The sequence below is a fragment of the Prinia subflava genome, chromosome 3 (assembly GCF_021018805.1).
Source record: "Prinia subflava isolate CZ2003 ecotype Zambia chromosome 3, Cam_Psub_1.2, whole genome shotgun sequence".
Lineage (NCBI taxonomy): Eukaryota > Metazoa > Chordata > Aves > Passeriformes > Cisticolidae > Prinia > Prinia subflava.
This window is the reverse complement of record NC_086249.1, coordinates 74,225,016-74,244,714: the sequence shown is the minus strand read 5'-3', so window position 1 is coordinate 74,244,714 and position 19,699 is coordinate 74,225,016. Positions and strand designations below refer to the sequence as shown.

At 40.1% G+C, this 19,699-nt stretch overlaps 1 protein-coding gene across 14 annotated transcripts in view; it reads left to right on the top strand.

Annotated features, from left to right (window-relative positions):
* The window catches only part of JADE3 (jade family PHD finger 3), a 64,904-nt gene extending 45,486 nt beyond the window's left edge, over positions 1–19,418 (top strand). For all 14 annotated transcript variants that reach the window (XM_063392493.1, XM_063392490.1, XM_063392481.1 and 11 more), the window contains 7 exons: positions 611–801; positions 2,906–3,117; positions 5,686–5,853; positions 11,571–11,687; positions 12,137–12,610; positions 14,382–14,499; positions 15,950–19,418. In XM_063392493.1, the coding sequence (XP_063248563.1) occupies positions 611–801; positions 2,906–3,117; positions 5,686–5,853; positions 11,571–11,687; positions 12,137–12,610; positions 14,382–14,499; positions 15,950–16,842 (2,173 nt within the window). In that variant the 3' untranslated portion in view covers positions 16,843–19,418. The remainder of the gene's footprint in view (positions 1–610; positions 802–2,905; positions 3,118–5,685; positions 5,854–11,570; positions 11,688–12,136; positions 12,611–14,381; positions 14,500–15,949) is intronic.
* The last annotated feature ends 281 nt before the right edge of the window (positions 19,419–19,699 follow it).

Here is a 19,699-nt window from a genome sequence, read left to right as displayed (position 1 = left end):
AATACAAATCTTTTTCTCCCTTGCTTCTTGGATGACTGTTCCCCTTTACATTTTTGCTTGGCATTAGAATGTTTCTTGCATAACAAAAGTAATGTATTTGAAGTGTGGATAAGGTGTCGTTTACAATATAAGGGTAGACTGAGTATCCCAAATGGAGAGCAAGGATTTTTCCCCTACACACACAGACACTACAGTAGAATAAATTAAGCCTTCGTGAAAAAGCTGGTATTTTGGAGAGATCAGTTGGTAAGATTTCTTTACATCATTTAGGAAGAATATAGGACAAAGATTGTATTGGTTTTATGCATAATACTTTCTGTGGGTTTCAGAAACAGTTGCTTTGTCGTGCTAGTAGCATTTGTTAAATTGAAATCATATGGATGGGCTTACATTTTAAAAAGGGTTTTGAATATGTAGTAAACCTTGGAACATTTTGGGTGAAAAAAAGACATTTACAGAATCCTGTCTCCCTGGGCTGACTATACTTACTGGCTAGTTTAAAATATGTGAAACCCCAGCTTTCTTTGCACTTACAGCAAATATTTTATGCCTTTCAAGGATGGGTCTTGAAAAGCTGTAAGTATGTCTTTTTTTTTCTTTTCACTCACAGGGTTGTAGCAGAAAAAGTAAAAGAAGTACTGTATACACGACCCAGGAAATACATCCACTGTTCAAGCCAAGAACCCACAGAACCAGGTTACATCAACATTTTGGAACTAGCAGAATCTGTGTGTCGCTATGACTTGGATGACATGGACATCTTTTGGCTTCAGGAGCTAAATGAAGAGCTTACAGAAATGGGTAATTCCACAACATGTTCTCATTTTAAAAGCTGCACTTAATTTCTGCTGTTTGAGTTGTAGTCTGCTGTGTATGGTCTCTTAAAGATTACTGAATGAGAATTGAATGGAAATGCTAAGATAAACAGGAGCTAAAAATGTAATTACTTTCCTTATGTTTTACCTGTTGTGCCTAAAAATTTCTTGACATCCAAAATCATCTGTAACTGCTGCAGACTGAGGCAGGAGAGAAAAAGCCCACACTAAGGTGGAATTAATGTTAGGACTACAAAATTTAAAGATTTTACATAGGGAAAGCAGATGTTTCCATTTCTTGAACTTCGAACATATCTACAAATTCAGAGTTGTGAGGAGCTTGCATGCTGGGTTCTCAAGAGAGTAATTCAGTTTCACACACGTTAGCCCGTTCAAAATCAGCTAAGTAAACTTTCTTTTGCCATGCAGGTTGTGGCTATAGAGGTCTAGGAGTGGGAGTGAATCATGGAAAATAATATTGGAATTATCACTGGAATAACTGAATTATGGTGGAATAGCCTGTGTGCCTAGTTTTCTTCCATGGGTGATTGTAGGTCCTTTAGGAAGGACAGGTTGGCATGTTCTGGATTTGCTGATAATAAAATAGCAAGGACCTGTAGAGAAGTGGTAATCAATGGCAACATTGTCTGTAACAGCAGTGAGATAGTGGTGACCGAGATCTGGAGGGGAATAAGGAGGGGAAGTAGTTTTACTGCTCCTAGGCTTCAGGACAGCACGTTTCTACTTGGGTAACTGGGTGGGATCCGGGTGGCAGCTCTGAAGGGTGGAATTACTGAAGAGAGCTGGCAGGACTTTAAGAACGTTGTCCTGCAAGCACAAGAAAGTTCCAATTACATTCAGGAAAATGAGTAGATGTGTTGAGAGACTGGTTTGGTGAAGTAGGGAGTTCATGACTGAGCTCCAGTGCCAAAGGATGCGCATAAGTAGAAGCAAGGACAATAACTTCCCAAGCATACCAGAATGCTGTTAGCAAAAGCTGTTAGCTTTTCAAGGGGGCAGATCTCCATCCATAGAGATTTTCAAGAGAGGACTACATGTATCTCTTGAGCAACAGCCTTTTTTGGATTTCCTGTTGACTCTGCTTGGAGCCTGGGCAGAGGCTGAAGCCCTCTGTAGGACTCTCTATAGGACCTGGATAATTTGGTAATTCTTTTAATTCAGGCAATGAGAAAGTATTAGGGCATGGGAGAAAACACTTTAACTCTCTGTTTATTGTTTGTAACAAGGAATCACAATTAATAGCCTTAGTTGAAATATTAGCCTCTGCAATTAATGTTACCTGAATAGCCCAGCATTTTAAGGCCAGAGTAAATCATAAGCTGTGAACATCATGATCATTTTTGAGCAAGAATTTTGACGAGATGCAGTTTGGAGATGCCTTGTAGATGTCAACATCACAGGATTTCTTATGCAGTGCATGTCCTGAAGCACAAGCTGAGGGCCAGTCTCATAGCAAATACTTTTAAGTGGTCCTGCTTATGCTAAATTTGATTAGTGGTGAGTATATATAGCATGTGTAGTGTTCAAGGGAACAGATAGTGTGGATTACAATAGTATAGAAAAATAATAGCACTTTTCATAATGCTCATGCTTTGAGCACTACATCACAAGTAGTGATGAGTGGACGTAGAGGTACTGGGTGGTATAACTTCTGTATCATTATAGGATATGAAGTATTCTTGTTAAGTTTTATTTCCTGGGGCATTAGTCTTCAGAAGAACACAGTGTGTGATTTTTGGATTTCATTAGTGTTTTGTAAAATTGCAGAGGTGCAGGAAGGGGTGTATGAGAGCAGCCAGCAGTTACAGCAACTGCTGTCTTTTATGCTGCAGTGTTTTTTTCGAGGCGCAACCTTGTGGTTTGTGTAAAATTTTTACTCAGGTAGTAGTTCTGCTTGTGTTTATAAAGCAGTGTTATAATTAGTCTGTGAGTGAAAAATCTTGTCTATTTTTATTTTATTTTTAGGTGCTGTGTCTACCGCATTACTTGCTGGAAGTTGTCCTTTTTCTCTTCCTGCTTCTCTGACTCAGTCAGAAGCATCTGACTGCCCTTTCCTTTCTGTGCTGTAGGATGTGGGCTCCTGGATGAAAACACCATGGAGAAGACAATTGAGGTGCTGGAGCGGCAGTGTCATGAGAACATGAATCACGCCATCGAGACTGAAGAAGGGCTGGGTATCGAATATGATGAGGACGTCATCTGTGATGTGTGCCGGTCGCCGGACAGCGAGGATGGCAATGACATGGTGTTCTGTGACAAGTGTAACATTTGTGTCCATCAGGTTAGTACAGAAATGTTGACACTATCCTGTGGTCTTAAGTTTACCCAGGCAAGTGTGGAATTTGGACAGGTATTAAATGTCAAGTGGAGGACTTTGAGGTTTTCTGGCTATGAAGGGTGGTGCGATACTGAGATGAATTTTTGGCCTCTAACAATTACAGTAGATTAAGTGGCCAGTACAGTTAATAAGTGGACAGCTACAGTCTAACAGGAATTCAAAGTGTGTTTTTGGGACACGCAAGTATTTCCTCTGTGACTGTAAATAATTTTTCCCCTATTACTAAATCTGCTTTTGAAGATAAACAGGACAGGAATTACTGGCTTGCCTGTTTGTGAGAAATCTAAAGATCATTTGTTTCAGAGCTATTTTTTTTTTCTTTTACTAACTAGTTATTTAGTCAGACATAGACTGTCCAAATTTAGCCATCTGGAACCACATGTAGGCACTTCAATAGAGTGACCTTTTTCAAAAGCCATCAGCACCTGCAAAAATCATGGTCTCAGTCTGAATGGTGCTCATGTTCATTGTGTTTCAGATGTAGCCAAGACTTTGCTCTGCCTGAGTTTAGCGTAGTCAGGTAAAGGTATCCTTATAATCAGAAAAAGGGATATGAATCCTGTGGTTTCTATGCATGCTATTCTAGAAGGGAGTTTTGCTATAAATTGAAAAGAGACCAAGAAAATTTTTTTCTTTTTTTTCTTTTTTTTTTTAAATGTGTTTTTGTACTGACTGCAAGTAATATTTGGAAAACATATCTGGCTGAAAAAAGACCTGTCACCTCCCTGCTCACAGTGGGCTGGCTTCCAGCCTGGCTGCTTTCCTGACCTGAGTCCCCCTGTGAAGCAGCCTGTGAGCCTGAGTTGGCAGTAAGGTGGCCAGTGACAGCAATGTGGCTGGCAGCTGGGCTGCCTGCTGCAGTCCTTGCTTATGTCTGTTAAGGGGTAATGATGGATTTGCAGTCAAAGGCTCATGGGTGTCTGCTGACAGCTGAGTTGAGTTGATGGTCTGCTGCCTCCTTGCCCCTCACTTTTGCCTGTGCTTTATCTGCCTGAAACAAACTGGAGAGCGTGTCTGGGCCAGAGCTAATCCTAACTGTAACAACAACTTGTTTCATTTTTAATCTGGATCAGCTTTGGTTCAACAAGTAGCCCCCAGTCTGTTTGTCATCACACAGTTTGCAGGTGGAGGGGAGGAGGAGTGTGAGAAAATTCCTCCTTCATGGTACCCTGTTGTGCTGGCTCAAACACATTGTGAAATAAATGTTTTAGAAGTCTAGGCACCCTTTGCTTATCAGTTAAAATTAGAAAATAGTGTCAGTCCATTTCCAACACCCTAGATATGATCTTACATGTTATGTCACTTCTCCTCTAGTAACAGAAAGAATTCTGGTGGGAATATGCCACTGTGGAGGAAAAGAACACTTGTAAAATTTGGATTGCAGCTCCACCTGTTGGGCTTTTACAGAAGTTGTCACATCAAAAAAAGCATTTAGGTTAGTCAGTCTTGCCGCATCTAATTCAGGAAAGTCCGCCTCCCTACAAGCCTGAGATAAATGTGCTGTGTTTTATGATGTTGTTTAATATTAAATATTGAGATCTTATAACCAGAAGGCTGGGAAGGCAAGTATGGGAATTTTTTAATAGATTTAATCTGAAAGAATGATTAAAACTAATGATCTTGTTGTTTTAAGTCTTTTAATGTTATTACCAGAGATAGTGTGACAAGATTTCATAGAAATGATGAGATTTCCTGTGATATCCACCCTTTTGATAAAACTTTTATTTGGAGTGGTTGAGTGAAATTAGACCTCAATGGCAGCCAGTGATTTCAGATACGCTCAGCTTCATTGGAGGCAGGGGGATGTGTATGTACAGCAGGATCCACCATGGGTTCCATACAGAACCATGAGGAATTTGAATTGGAAATCAAACTATTTATTTTCCTTTTTTTCTTTTAATTCTTTAACCTAGCAAAACTTAAGAAATCTTTCATTTTTCACATGGTTTAGTGCAATACATGTGAAATAGACATAAAATCCAGCATATTATAATTGCAGTATGTGCTGTAATTTTTGTTTCAATATTATATAAATATTTAAAGAAAAAAAGTGCACATAACTGTAACTACAAACATTGCAGGAAATGATTTCAGTCAAACAGCTCATATGCTTTCAGCATCTAAATAGAATTATGTTAGAGTGTTATGTTTTTAGCAGTAGGAAATTGTGATTTTAAAAAGTAGTAGATACAGAAGCTAATTTAAAGGAATATCCACATTGTTTACTTCAGAAATTAAAAAGTCACTAAGAGCAAAGGTAAAGGTTTGTAGCACCAGTGCTGTTGTGAAGTCCCAATTGATATGTTTTATAAACAGGTGTAAAAACTATTGCTTTTAAGGCTGTTTCTCTCTTGGATTACTTGACTCATATTAAGGTAAAGAAATCACAGAAAGATTAAGTGAAAGCCAGACTGTGTCTTTACTTTTTGAAAGCTTTGCTCTGTGTGAATATGAATGCTTGTGTGTGAAATAATTTCAGCACAATGATTCCAATATTTGTTTTTCTCCAAGGCTTGCTATGGAATCTTAAAAGTACCTGAAGGGAGCTGGCTGTGTCGTACCTGTGTCCTGGGAATACATCCTCAGTGCCTCCTCTGTCCCAAAAGAGGAGGTGCCATGAAAGCTACCAGGACAGGGACCAAGTGGGCACATGTGAGCTGTGCTCTTTGGATTCCAGAGGTAAAACCCTAACTTCTCTCCTGTCCTCCTCCTTGTTCCATCCTCTGCCTTTTTACATTCTCCTGATTTAATGGCCTAACACTGGGCTTTATTCTGATAGGCCTGCTCAGTCTGGGAAGGAGTCCAGTATTCTATTAATGAGTCACTTTGTCACCTCCATTTACTCAGCAATCACATCTTGGTGTCATTATGGTATCTGTGACCTGCTAGAAAGGGTGACTGATATAAGCTGGATTTTGCAACTGCAGCTTCATTGTCTCTCATATATTTTGATGAGTTAGTGTGCTCAGATACGTGTGTAATTTACATGAATACTTCCACTTTTTTCAGAGGTTTTTTGTTTGTTTGAAGATTGCCTGCACTGCATTATTTCTATAGGATGTGTATGCTGAGGTTTGCCGTTAAAGTTTCTTTGAATTAAAATTTTTCCAAATGGTGGGGAGATGAGAATTTTTATCTGTTATATATATTTTATAAGTAAAGGCTTTTTTCGATATATCTGTGCATAACGTATATGGAGAGTTTCATAATGAAGTTTTACACTTCCTCCTCCATTTTGAATCAAGTTTAGCATCACAGTGTGGTTCTGTAAAACAGAAAGTTCACTTAGGTGTAGATGGAGTTTGTGTTTATTTTGCACTTGAAATATTTATGTTTTATTTCTGGTAAGATTCATAAATCAAGTGAAGGGTGGTTTAACGTGAGACAGTAGCCAAATCTGTCAGCACTGTGAAATCAAGGATACAGTATTTTCTGAGTCTTCTGCACCCAAGTGCAGACAGGCCTGATGTGTGCACAACTTTGAGGAAGATGTTAAGATTTTGGTTTGGTTTTTTTTGACTTAGCAATCAGATATAACATGTAATTCTTAATTGTCTCAGGCTTATATATCTGCTTCTTAAGGAGTTTATCTTTGCAGTTGCACTTTTCCTTTCAGGCCTACTTGTAGTTTCTGTCATCACTTTCACCTTCAAGGAGAGAGGAGTTGAGAAAAAACCCCAAAATATTTATTTTTTAAAAAAATCACCTCTGCTCTTGTGCTTATGAGGTGTCTTGACAGGAAACTCTCCTGGCTCAGGGCTGGTTTTTCTAAGAGGTCCATTCTGCATGTTGTTGCCTTGCTGTTCTCATCAGCAGAAGAGGAACAGTGAGGTTTGGGAAGGAGGTGATGGGCGAGCAGGAAGCACACCCTGCCTTCCTGCCTGTCCATCTCCCTCTGGCTGAGGAACAGAAGCTGCTGGGGGACACCCAGGGTGGCAGAACTTGAATCCAGGTGTTTCCACAGCCCATTCAGTGATTCCATGTTTTGGACATCTCCTCCTCTCCACAGCAATGCAAGTGTGTCTGGCATAGTGAAGAGGTGGCACATACCTGCAGGCATGGGAAATGCCTCTTGGATCCATTCTCTCAGGCTTGTGTGTAGTCACTTGTAAAGCAATTCAGTTACCAGAGAAGCCAGGAAAACCCTTCGTAAATCTCTACTAAAATGGGACGTCAGTTCCTGTCAGGAGTGGCCTTATGTACTGTCTGGGGCAAGAAGGACATAGAGTTTGAAGACCCAGGGATGGATGGTTTAGGGGAGAATGTGTATTCTCATATATCTATTTTTTTTTCTTCCAAGGTACTAGCATGCTGGAACTCCTTAAAAGAAACATTAATTATAAAGTCACTGGTATTTCCTCTTGTGGCCCTAACAAAGTGGAACAAGGCAGAAAGCAGGGAGGAAGGGGCTATAAACATGTCTGTGTCTTGTGGCAAAAGGTTCAAAGAGGCTTCATGAGTCACCAAGTGTAGTCTAGCATTGTTGCAGTCAATTGCACCAGGTATTCTCCTGCATTAATTCATTCAGCACTGTCTTAAAATCTTTTATCTTCTCTGCCTTCCTTGTGAGTTAATGCTATTTAAAGGCTTTCTTTTTGTTCCCTTGACTGATTGGGACAATTGAAGGTTTTTACTTTCCAAAGTGTACTCGTTGGTTTATAGCCTCATTTTCTTCTGCTTTTACTTTACTTTAGTGTAAATGTATGGTCTATTTCATGTGTTGTTTTTTTTTTAAAGGTGTTCTTCTAAATTAAAAAAAAAAAAAAAAAAGAACCTTGATACCAGAAAACCTGTACTGAGTTGAGTGTTTTGAAATTCAAGGTGTTTCTCTGCCTTAGATATCCTATTACAGGTCATCCTCTGGCAGTCCACCACTAATGTGGTGATAGCTGAAGCAGAAAGCAATAACCCCCCAGCTGTAGAGGGAAGATAAAACTGACTGTCCTGAGCAGCTGTTGTGAGTGGCTGTGCTCAAGCCACTGGGCTGCCCTTCCCAAGCACCGATGCAGATCCTTTTGTGCTGGTGCAGCTGCTGGTGGCACAGTTAGCGGGGGAGTGAGGACAGCAGGGTGATTGATCATGGACATAACAGTTGCAGACGATAGGCTTCAACAACCCACTGTCTTCACTCTCTCCCACTCTGAGAACTTCTTCAGAGTACAGCAGTCGAGATGTAACCTGGTGCAAGGTGAAGAAATGGAGAGAATGACTATGTGTCATGGCAGATACATCACTTCTGCCTTGGACTGGGAGTTCTTGGGGGATGAAAAGGTTGTTCTGTGCTCTCTGGATCCCTTGTGAGCAGCAGAGTTCAAACGGACTTTGCCTTGACTCCTCTCTGCAGAAACATGCAGGTGGCACAAGGCCAGTATAAATAAGTTGCACCTGACTCTGTAAGTGCCTCTTTGTGCTTTTACAAAGTGAGGTGATATCAACAGTCAGCAGTACAAGCTGAATGAACATTATTTCCAATAGAAATGTGTCCTGACCCAGATGAGTCTACTCTGAGGAAGGAGCAGGTAGAATATTTAAGGAGGCAGAGAGGGATAGGGAAAAGGTCTGTGTCAATTCCCAGCTCCTTCTGGGAAGCCCAGTGGAAGCTAATATTACTGAAATCCAGAAAAAAGTCATTGCAGATTCTGGTTTCTTTTTGAAAAGAATGTAGACAACCTGACATATCGATACAAGCCCTTAATTCCTAAGGGAAGTCTTGTCTCTTGGTGTAGTGGTAACAGTAAATCTTGGTGCAATATTGTTTCAGAAATACCTGTGCAACTTGTAACCAGCTGTTTGAGCATGGTCAAGTTAGGTTCTTGAAAGGCTCTTTCCATTTGGAAGCAAAAAAAGCTACATTTGATGTTATTGAAGAGCGCTGACCATGATTTTGTTGAACTACTCAGGCATTCCAGGGACAGTCTTGTCACTTTTCCACCAATTTATAGGAAGGCCACAAGAGGTTAAATTGTTAGTCACATCTTTCTCATGAGTGCATCATGTATTGCCTGATTGTTCTTCTTCAAAACCTGAACCTTCTGAAGCATCTCAGTGTCTTCCTAATGAAGACTTTCGGAAATGTCACGCAGCCAGTTGACCTCAGTATATTCCAGAAGATGCAGCCTTGCACTTGGCAGACCAGAGAGGAAAGTACTGTAACAAACATTGTCTTATTTGAGTTCATGAATTAATTATGTCATTAATTCATGAACTGTTTGTCAACAATTTTTTTTCTAATGTGGAAATAATGAGCCATGTAATCTTTTGCAAAGCTGTTTTTTCCACCTACTTAAATGATCCTTAAAGCAATGCATGATAAGGAGAGAGTAGCAGAAATATTCTGAGCATAGCAACTGTGACTTAGCACTGCTATCTTTGGGTAAGTCTACCCCACTGAGGAAGTCTGCTGAAACAAAGCTTTTCATCCTTAGGGATTAAACAGGTTTTTAAATGATTATGCACATCAAGTGATTGATGATGTACCCCCAGAGGGAAGCTAAGAAATTCAGCTTTGTCTACTGGCTCTTGAAAAGTTGCCAGTTTAATTATCACATGTTAAACTAATTCATACAACCAGATTTTCCTGGGTGTCTCTTACTGTGGAGTTAATCTATGAGAATTACTGTAACATAATGCTCTTCAAGTTTTCTAGAAAAACAAAATAATTGTTGTTCAAATCTTGTTCTTAACTGCTTTCTTCTGGCCTCAGAGTGCCACAGAGCAGGACCTAGGAACCTCCTTTCTTTGAATTCTTAGGTTTGACCCCTTTGAGAAGAAGCCCATATTCCCACCACAGGAAATACAGGTCTGCTCTATTCAGATGAATTGTTTTTAGGAAGTGTGGAGAGCTTCCTAGCTAGTATCAGCATTGTGGTTTTGGTTCAGCCAGGTATCGCTCTAAGACCCACAACTGCTGAATTCAAAAAGTGTAGTAGAAGTGTCAGAATCCAAGCTGTTTGTTCTTGGGACAGTTATCCCACTGAAATCTCCTGCCATGTGCCATTCCCATACTGGCCCAGTTCAGCATTAGTCATTCAGAGCTGGCCAAGATTTTGTTTCTGTGCTTGGATAAATCCTGTCAGGAGTGGCTCAGGGATGCCTACAGATATAGATAAATCTGTTTGGGTTTCTAAATCATAGAGGAAAGTCCTCTTTCCCTGTATAGACAGCAGGGAACTGAGAAACTTCTATCACAATGGATATGTGGAAATTAATACAACAAAGAATAGGAAAAGCTATTTTGTCTATATCTGGGTTTTTCTCCTTTCTTTTAATAGTATCTATAATCTAGTCTACCAGAGACAAATTGATTGATCATCCAGACTAAGGCTGTGAAAACTAGCACAAGACATATATCCTACTTTGCAATAAGAGAAATTTGTTTTATTTTTTCTCAAATTATATTTGATACAGTCCATAGTCCATTTGGATTATCCCTTGCAGTGGAAGTGCTCAGCGGAGAGGCAGAGCTGGGAAGCAAGGCTTTTCCTGGCTGCTGACTGATAGACCTGGTTCTGTCCCAAACCTTGAGTTGATAGAAGTAGATTCTGTAGCAGATCTAGGGATTTTATAGAAGGAACTTTTCAGGAAAGTGTTCCTGTTTTGTTCTGAGGGGCTTGTATTTTGGCACTTTTTAAGTTAGACCTGTGAAAGCAGCACAGAGGGGAAAAAAACCAAAACCACAAGAGAATGGGAATAAACTTAAGTATCACTTGCTGCATTCTTTCAACTGATAGTGGTTTAGGAATGATATTCTCCAATTTAGTGTTCCCACTGAAGCACTTCAAACCATGCATCACTTCCCTCTCCCTAGCAGCAGACAGGAGAGGGGATTTGGAGGCACAAATGGTAAGGATCATGGATCAAGATAAGAACAATTTACTGGAAGCATCAATGAAATAAGAAAAACAAAGCAAAACAAGCAGTAAGAGCTACAGTATCAGTAGCAGAAGGAGCCAGCGCTACCCAACCACTGGCTTCACACCACACTTACCTGAGCAGAAGAGAGCCCTTCCCTCTACTCTCAGAAAATGATGTGAGCTGGTATAGAATGACCTCTGGGTCCTAGCCGTGCTCCCTCCTGGCTACTGCAAAAATTAACCCTGTCCTGGCTGGAACCAGGACACTGGTTCATAACAAGGGCGTGCTGTAGATGCCTCAAATGTTTGGAATAATTGCAACTCTGAACCACCAGGTTAAACTGATAGTATTCCACACTATTGCCTGCATGTGGGATCTTTTGGGCTTCCTTTCTGAGAAGTATGAGCACATGGAGGTCTTGCAGGAACAGAAATGAATGGATGGCTTTCTTCTTCTGGTATAAATGGAGAGGTTGGTTTGTTGTTGTTTTTTTTTTTTTTCCCTTTGATAACTGTTTTCTGCACTGCTTTTTTTCTTTACAGGTTAGTATTGCTTGCCCAGAAAGGATGGAGCCAATCACAAAGGTGTCTCACATTCCACCAAGTCGATGGGCTCTCGTCTGTAGTTTATGCAAACTGAAAACTGGTGCTTGCATTCAGGTATGTGCTTGTCCCACAGTGACTCTGCAGGGGTGAATGTGTCAGAAGGGCAATTTTGGTTTTGCATTTTGTACTGTCTGTGTTCAGAGATGCTTTACGACAAAGATGACTGTTGGATAGATGTCTGCTTCTTCATAGCCAGTTGGTATCAAATGAGTTGACTAGACAGAGATTTAAGAATTAGTCTGGGTTGCTGCCTTTTGAGTAAGGCAGAGGTGTTGAAAGCCACTACTATGTGTATCAAAGATGGACAGAAAACTCCTTCCACTAAACACTCTTTGCAAACAAGAAAATACTATATTGAGTAATACCAGCTTCAAGGGAAAGAATGTGTAGGAAATTTGTTTTGGTAGGGATGGATTTTCATGTAGTTGAGGTAGTTATGTTCTTTTTTTCTGGTTTTCTGCTACTGTTAGTAACTGGGGCTTTTTGTTTTATTTTGTCTGCAGTGCTCTGTGAAAAGTTGCATCACGGCCTTTCATGTCACCTGTGCCTTTGAGCATAGCTTAGAGATGAAGACTATCCTGGATGATGGGGATGAGGTCAAGTTCAAGTCGTACTGTCTAAAGCACAGCAAGAACAAACAGAATTCGTTGCCTGATGTTGAGGAGCACCCCAAGAGCGTGTCAGAGCAGAAGCAAACAGAGAGTGAGAAGACGAGCCTGCGAGCCCAAAAACTCCGAGAGCTGGAAGAAGAGTTCTACTCACTAGTAAAGGTGGAGGATGTTGCAGCAGAGCTGGGCCTTCCTAAACTTGCTGTAGACTTCATCTACAATTACTGGAAATTAAAGCGGAAAAGTAACTTTAACAAACCATTGTTTCCTCCCAAGGAGGATGAAGAAAATGGCTTGGTGCAGCCAAAAGAAGATAGCATTCATACTCGCATGAGGATGTTCATGCATTTAAGGCAGGACCTAGAGAGGGTAAGAATTAACTTGTAAAGTTTTGAAAAACTATTTGCAGGTGAGCAATGTCTTCCTTTGTGGATGAAAGTGAGAATGAGGCAAGCAAAACGAGATGATTTTAAAAATAATAGTTTAAAAAATAAAAAAAGTAAGGCCTTAAACTCCAGTCTTTTGATGTGCTGCACTGCCTGCTGCAGAGACTTTCAGGAGCTGCCCCTCTCAGTCCAGTGAAAGATCTGACACGAAAGCAGTGCTTCTTGACTTGCTTAAAGGTTATTTCTTTATGTGTTTTAACATGCATATTTCTATGCACAGTGGGCAAATTTGGTAATTGACTCTGACTTCAGCTTTAGTTGAATAAATGTATAAAAAAATGAGGAAATTTATTTGACCCACTGTAGCAGTAGTTAGTAATACAGATTAAACGAGAAAAAAATGCTACTTTCATGAAACAAAAATAAAAGTGAGGCTTGTTACCACTTGGAGGCTGCCCATTAGATTGGCTGTTGGGTAAGAGTCACCTGCAATTTTCAAGTGCCTAGAGGTAGGTAGTGAATGTAAAAAAGGTAATAAAATAAAATAAATGTGATGAGGAGAGGGTAAGTAAAGCAGAAGAGAGATAATAGTGTTGTAAGAAAAGGGGAAACAGTACTGGGGAGAGAACAACATGAAAATGCAGGAAGATTGTTGGATCCAAGATTTGCACTTGTCAGTGTAACTGTTGTCTTGAATCTATCATAACCAATCTCAGATCTTTTCCAGGACTGCTTTTGATATGGAAGCTTACTTTAAAAAATTTAAACCTGTTAGCATGCCTCAGATGGAGGGTTGGTGTTTGGGGGTGGGTTGTTTTTTATTTTTCAAGAGACTCTGACAAGCTTTTTGTTTGATCAATATTTGGTTTGCACCAAATTTTGTTGAAATTCATGTACTTATTCTGAGTGGAGGTGATTCATAATTTGAGATGCCTGTCTCCAAGTTTCTGAACTTCTTGTGCCACAAGATTTTTCTACTCTGTTATGTCTTGGGATAAATACAAATTTGGGAATCTTGGAATTTCATTTCCAGGCAACGAGATTCCAGTTCTGAACAGACAGAACTGAGTGCTGGGGAAAGTATGTTTGGCAGATACCTTTCAACCAGCCACTTTCTGTGTTTTAAAATCACTTTTAGGTGTTTATCAAGAACTTTCAGTGTCTCTTTTTATTCTATTGCCTTAGGTGGAAATGTTGCTATTAACTCAAACAAGTAGTAAAAGTAGAATTATGTGGAACTGAATCAGAATGGTTTGGGTTGGAATGGACCTTAAAGACCACCTAGTTCCAATGCTCCTGCCATGGACACCTTCCACGAGACCAGGTTGCTCAAAGTTCCATCCAATCTGGCCTTGAATGCTTCAGGAATGAGGCCTCCACAACTTCTCTGGGCAACCTGCTGCAGTGTTTCACTGTTAACAGTGTCTTCCTTACACCCAATGTAAACTTACCCTCCTTCAGTTCAAAAACATTTCCTCTTTTTCTGTCACTGCAGGCTCTGGTCTCTCTGTCTTTCTTATAATCCCCTTTCATAAAAGGAAAAACTGCAGTGAGGTCTCTCCAGAGCCTTCTCTTCTCCAGGCTGAATCTTTTTTTTTAATGCATAGTTAGGTATGTTCAGTAATATTCACAAGAACTTTACCAAGGGATTTTGCATGTAATGTTGTTTTGATTCTGTTGTTGATACATTTTTTTAAACTATGTCTGGATTTATTTTCTTATTGCCTTTTAAATCTCCTGTTATTCCTCTGTAGGTAAGAAATCTCTGCTACATGGTAAGCAGGAGAGAGAAACTGAAGTTGTCCCACAGTAAAGTACATGAACAGGTCTTCAACTTGCAAGTCCAACTCATTAATCAGGAAATTGCTGCAGGTAATCATATAAATGTAAAATAATTCTAAATCATGCCTGTATTAAAACTAAAGCAATATTCTCTTTATATTCCTGGTTAGTGCTTTTAACATGTAAAAATGCCTTTAAGAAATTTGCAAGTACATAGTCAATCAAAGTAGCAACACAGAAAGAATTCTATAATTGCTTAAAATATTTACTTGAATATTTCTTTATTTAATGGCTGTTTCTGGTATATGCCTATTGCTTATCGCTGTGGTATCCAGACAGCAGAAATGAGCTAGTGGTGGTCTCTAGCTTTTTGCAGCATTGGGTTGCTGATCTGTGGCACCAGTCCCCCACAGCAAGCCCTACCCCGCTGGTTGGCTCTCCAGCTGAGAAGGCTTTTTGCTTGCTGGCAGTAGTTGGCTCCTTCAGGCAAGAGAAGGAGTGACTGATGGGAATTGCTGCTGTTCTCCTGTGCCTTGTGCACATCATGAGCAGCACAGATTTCTTAGCTTGCCAGCTGCAGTTGCTCTCCTTCCTTCAAAAAGAGTTTAAGTTCTGTGGTTATTAATAGGGACTAGTAACTGTTTACGAGTGCTGAGGTGCCAAACCCCACTCGGCCCTTTGCATTTACTGCAACTTTTTACAATAAAGAACACAGTATTTGGAAAGGGGAAGAGCATGTGCATCCCAGTGTAGTTACTGGGATTTGTGAAGTTAAGATCTCTCTGATCTTTCAAGATACATACTTCACCAGTTTAGGGTGAAGACTTCGTATTTTTTCTCTGCCCTGAAACATGAGTAGGTTTCATTAGTACTGATAAGGTTTTCTTTTTAAACTGCCTTAGACTAATACTTCATGAAAGCAGTGGCACTCTGAAGCTCCTTGTTTTTGTGTAAATGCATTTTATTAGAAATGTCTACTAAGTTTATTTAATGTCTTTACAAATACAAGTACTTTTTAATACTTACTATAATAGCTTGATACTTGCAATGGGTGCTGTATGCATGTATTACATAAACAACTTATAGGTTGAGGTAAAAAACTTTTGAAGCTTAGAGAATTTTATAATACAAAGCAGAGAGTTGAACTAAGTCCAAACTGAAACTCAGTTTGAAGCATTGTTTTTTCTTTATCCAGAACTGAATATGAACTTTTTTTACAGCTTTGTTGGAACAACTTCAGTCATATCTCAAAACTGGTTCAATTCACTGGCTTAAAGCCCTGTAAAAAGGGCACACTGTTGTTTTTAATGGAAATATTTAACGCTCACCTAAATTCCAAAGTGGTGGATAATTTGGAACGGTTTGGTTATCCCAACTTCACCCTAGTGTCCCAAAACAATTTCACACTAATTATTTGCAAATGCTTCTTACTGTTGCATGACCATATAATGGACTATAAAAGTTGTTACAGATGACAAAAGAAATTACCCTTTTTAAAAAATCTTTTTCTCTTCTGCTTTCTCGCCTCTTTCTCCTGTAGGCCATACCCTGACAAGTGCACTAGAGAACACACTGTTCTACCCACCTCCCAGGATCACCCTGAAGTTAAAAATGCCCAAATTAGCATTAGGAGACTGCAGAAATAACTCGCTGAAACCTGGCAACAGACCGCTTTCTCCTGACAACAACAGCACTGTTTACAGCAAACGGAGTGTGCCAATATCAAAGGAATCGTTTGAAATTAAAGCAAAATCTTATGCCAGGTATCAGCACGACAGCAGAAGTAATGGGTTGCTGGCAGGGATCGGCAAGCCTCGGAGCGAGGCAAAGGATTCTGGCCCCACACAGCTGATGGAGTTCCACCGGGGCCAGCCATCCGGGAAGCCTTTAGCACTCCAGGCTGCTTTGCATGGACACTCTTCCATCGGGAATGGGCGGGTGCAGCAGGAGAACTCAAGGCTGGTGTCCAAATCCAATGGTCTGATGGGCAGGGCTGGAGATGTGAGCCAGAGAGACAGCTCCAGCCAGACGTCCTACGAACAAGAGTCTGTGCTCACGGCTCACTTGGCCAGCCAAAGCGGATTCCGAAAATCCACCATGGAACATTTCAGCCGGTCCTTTAAAGAGGCTACCAACAGTCTGGTGAGGACCACAGAAGATCTCCGGTGCTGTGAAAAGCCAACGAGAAGACTTGCAACAAAAGATCGCTTGTGGAGCAAGCAGACACTTGAAGGTGCTCCATACCAGGACAATGATGGGTACTGTCCTGACTTAGAGCTGAGTGACTCTGAAGCAGAAAGTGATGAAAACAAAGAGCAAGTGAGGTTAAGACGAAGTAGCTCAGAGAGAGAAAGCCCAAGTAAGGACTTTGGAAGAGACTGTCACAATAGAAACAAAAAGAATATGATATCTCACAGTTCGGTACAAAGGTGATTAGAAGCCCCCACGGGGTAATTCAGCCTTTATGTGTTCCGTGTACCAGTGCAAAGCTCAGCATCAAAAGGTTCCAGAAAATAGTCTAGGACCTATTTAGGAAGAGCTGCAGTAGGGGATGGGGGAGGGGAGAGAAATCAGAGTAGTTTTGTTCAACTGTGAATTGGTTTGCAGTCTTTGCAAGGTTAGCTCAGTTATCCACAAAGCCATGTGGAAATTGTGTGTTTTATCAGAAGGTAACATCTGGGGGAGCACAAAGTGGTTAATTGTGCAAAACTTCAGGAAACCGCTTCTGCCTTGCCAACTTAAGTGCAAGGCAGCGTGTTCATGTGGAGGCAATCTCCTGGTGGTGGACAGTTTTTAAAGAATTGCATTGCTCTAACATGTTGCAAGAGACTGCAAACGGAGACACTGAAACTGCCTTGTTACGGCACCTGCAGGGTGGCTTTGATCCAGCAGTGCACTCGCGGATGTGTTAGGATGTTAAGCACGTGAAAGTCCTGCTGGTTTCCCCCAGGAACGTTTGTGCTCAGATATCCGAGCACATGCCGTGTGCTCTGCTGGATCAGGCCCGATGTGACTACTAAGTGACGATCCCCTGGAGAGGCTTTGAGCTGCAGTGGCGTTTGCAGGCTCCCTGCGGAGGGCAGAAGCAGGCGTCGCTGGCGCTGCCAAACTCGCTGACCTCTTAACGTGCCCCCATTCCCTGCTTTTGCTGAAGGTTGTGTTTCTCTTCACAATAATTCGCTTATTTTGTAAATATACAACTTCTAGTACTTCGGTTTTTTTAATCTCTGTACATAGATGCTTGTTGTGGGATGCACTTGTAAATATTTTACCCAGCTAACAAGTACAGATGGCTAATTTTGTGGATAGTGTTTACAAAAGTAGATGTACTACTTCAAAGAAAAATGCTATTTGACACTTACATTTAGGCAATCACCGGTGATGCCAGGTTCCTCTTGAAACTGAGATTTCATATCCAGAGGTGTTTTTACCTGGTATTTTTAAAGTCAGCTGAATTAGAAATAATTTTAGCTGAATTTTTTTTCAGGTGCAAATTTTCAACCCTAGTTGTCTGAACACAGGCATAGGAGTCTTCTGGCATCTAGGTCTGTAAAATTTTAGCCAGTCATCATTTAGAGTATGATGGTTTAATTAAGAATGGATTTTTTTTAATTGCTGAAAATCTATTTTATTACGCTGCTTTTCAACCTCTGGATCAGTTGCTATTTCCCAGTCTAACACATTTTTTGTATGTCCTTCAAAATCAGTGGTTGTTAATTAGTGATTGAATTTCAGCCAGTACTGACTGAGGAGTCAAGAAGGGGAGGGAATGAATCCCTTTCTGTTTGTTTCAAAGACGGGATTTTTGTTTGAATGCAAACTAACTTCTTGTTTTACAGATGGTGTTGTGTTTATATATAAAGCAATTGTACTGTTTTCGTCTGAAATGCTGTACATTTCATAAAAAGGCAACATCCTCTGTCCCCACATCACTGGCTGAAATGACCCATAGGTTGTGCAGGGCACGTTGTACAGCTCTGTTGAAGGTTCAGTTTTGTATACAAACAAAAAGGTATTCCCCCACAGATGACTATGCAGGATCTGAACAGCAACTTGTTTCACTTCATTTAGCGAAGTGAAGTTTTAATTTAGTTTTAATTTATTGCTTTTAGGTTGGGAAATGGCAACAGCATTTTCAGATTTGTTTTAAACTTTGAAATCTCCCTAGTTTGCAATAGGACTAGCAGGTCAGGGGCTGGAGGACTCTTGAATAGTGAAATAATTACAAAAAAGTATACTTGGCCAATCTACTCTGTTTGCTTCATGCATCTTAAGTTGTTTTTTGGTTTTTTTTTTAACTTCTTAATTTTATGTATATTTGTGTAATTGATCTTTCTAGAGCTGTATCTTCAAAGTTATTTCTTTTGGTGTAAATATACAGTAGCAATTTAGGTTTCCACATATTTTATTTTTATGGGAAATGCTTTGTGTTCTAAGCCATGGGTCATTCAGAATAAGTAAACAAATGTCTGTTCATTTGTATTCCTGATTCTGATTCTCTTAGTTCTCCTTCAATATTTATTAGTAATCCTCTCTCACTGGCCATGAAATTTTATGAAGCTCTTATTGGGAACACTTATCTGGGAGGTCAGCAAAGTGTTCATGTTATTTTGTGGCTGGAAGCATATGACAGAAGAGAGGGAAAATGGTGCTTCAGCAAAACTCAGCGTTTCTGCTCTTCTGGGGTTATCAATTCAGTTGTTTCCAGTCTGGGCAATGGTTTTGCTAATTTTTACATGATTTTAATAGACATATGAAGGAGCCCTTGGTTATGTAGTTCTCAAGTATTGTCCCCAAAGTGCATTTGCTAGTTTTTATTGTGCGTTCGGTGGCTAACTGTTTGAAGTATTACCTCTTAACCTTATTTGTCAATTTTTTGTTGTGTTTTTGCATTTTGTTTTATATATATAAATATATATATATTCAATTTTCCAAGATGGACTCGGTCTTTTTCAGATGTCCCCTTTTTACAAGTACTTTTTCATTAAATTATGAAACTGCTAACAATATTTTCATTTGTTGTGATTTATTCAGGGCTTTACCCTCTGTGTTTAGCAGCTTGTAAAACTCATCAGTACTGTGTCCATCAGCAGTAAATGATTTCTGCAGATTTGGCAATACCTTAACAAGTTAAGTATCCAGGAAAACCCTTCCCCTTCAGCTTCCCAAAAAAGAGTAGCTGAGCACTGATTTGCTGTGTATAGCAAATAGTGCAGGCCTGGCTTTTGTTTCTGCCTAGCTGAGCAAATGTAACAGGCCATTTGCTGGCCTGGCCTCGCTTTTCAATGTA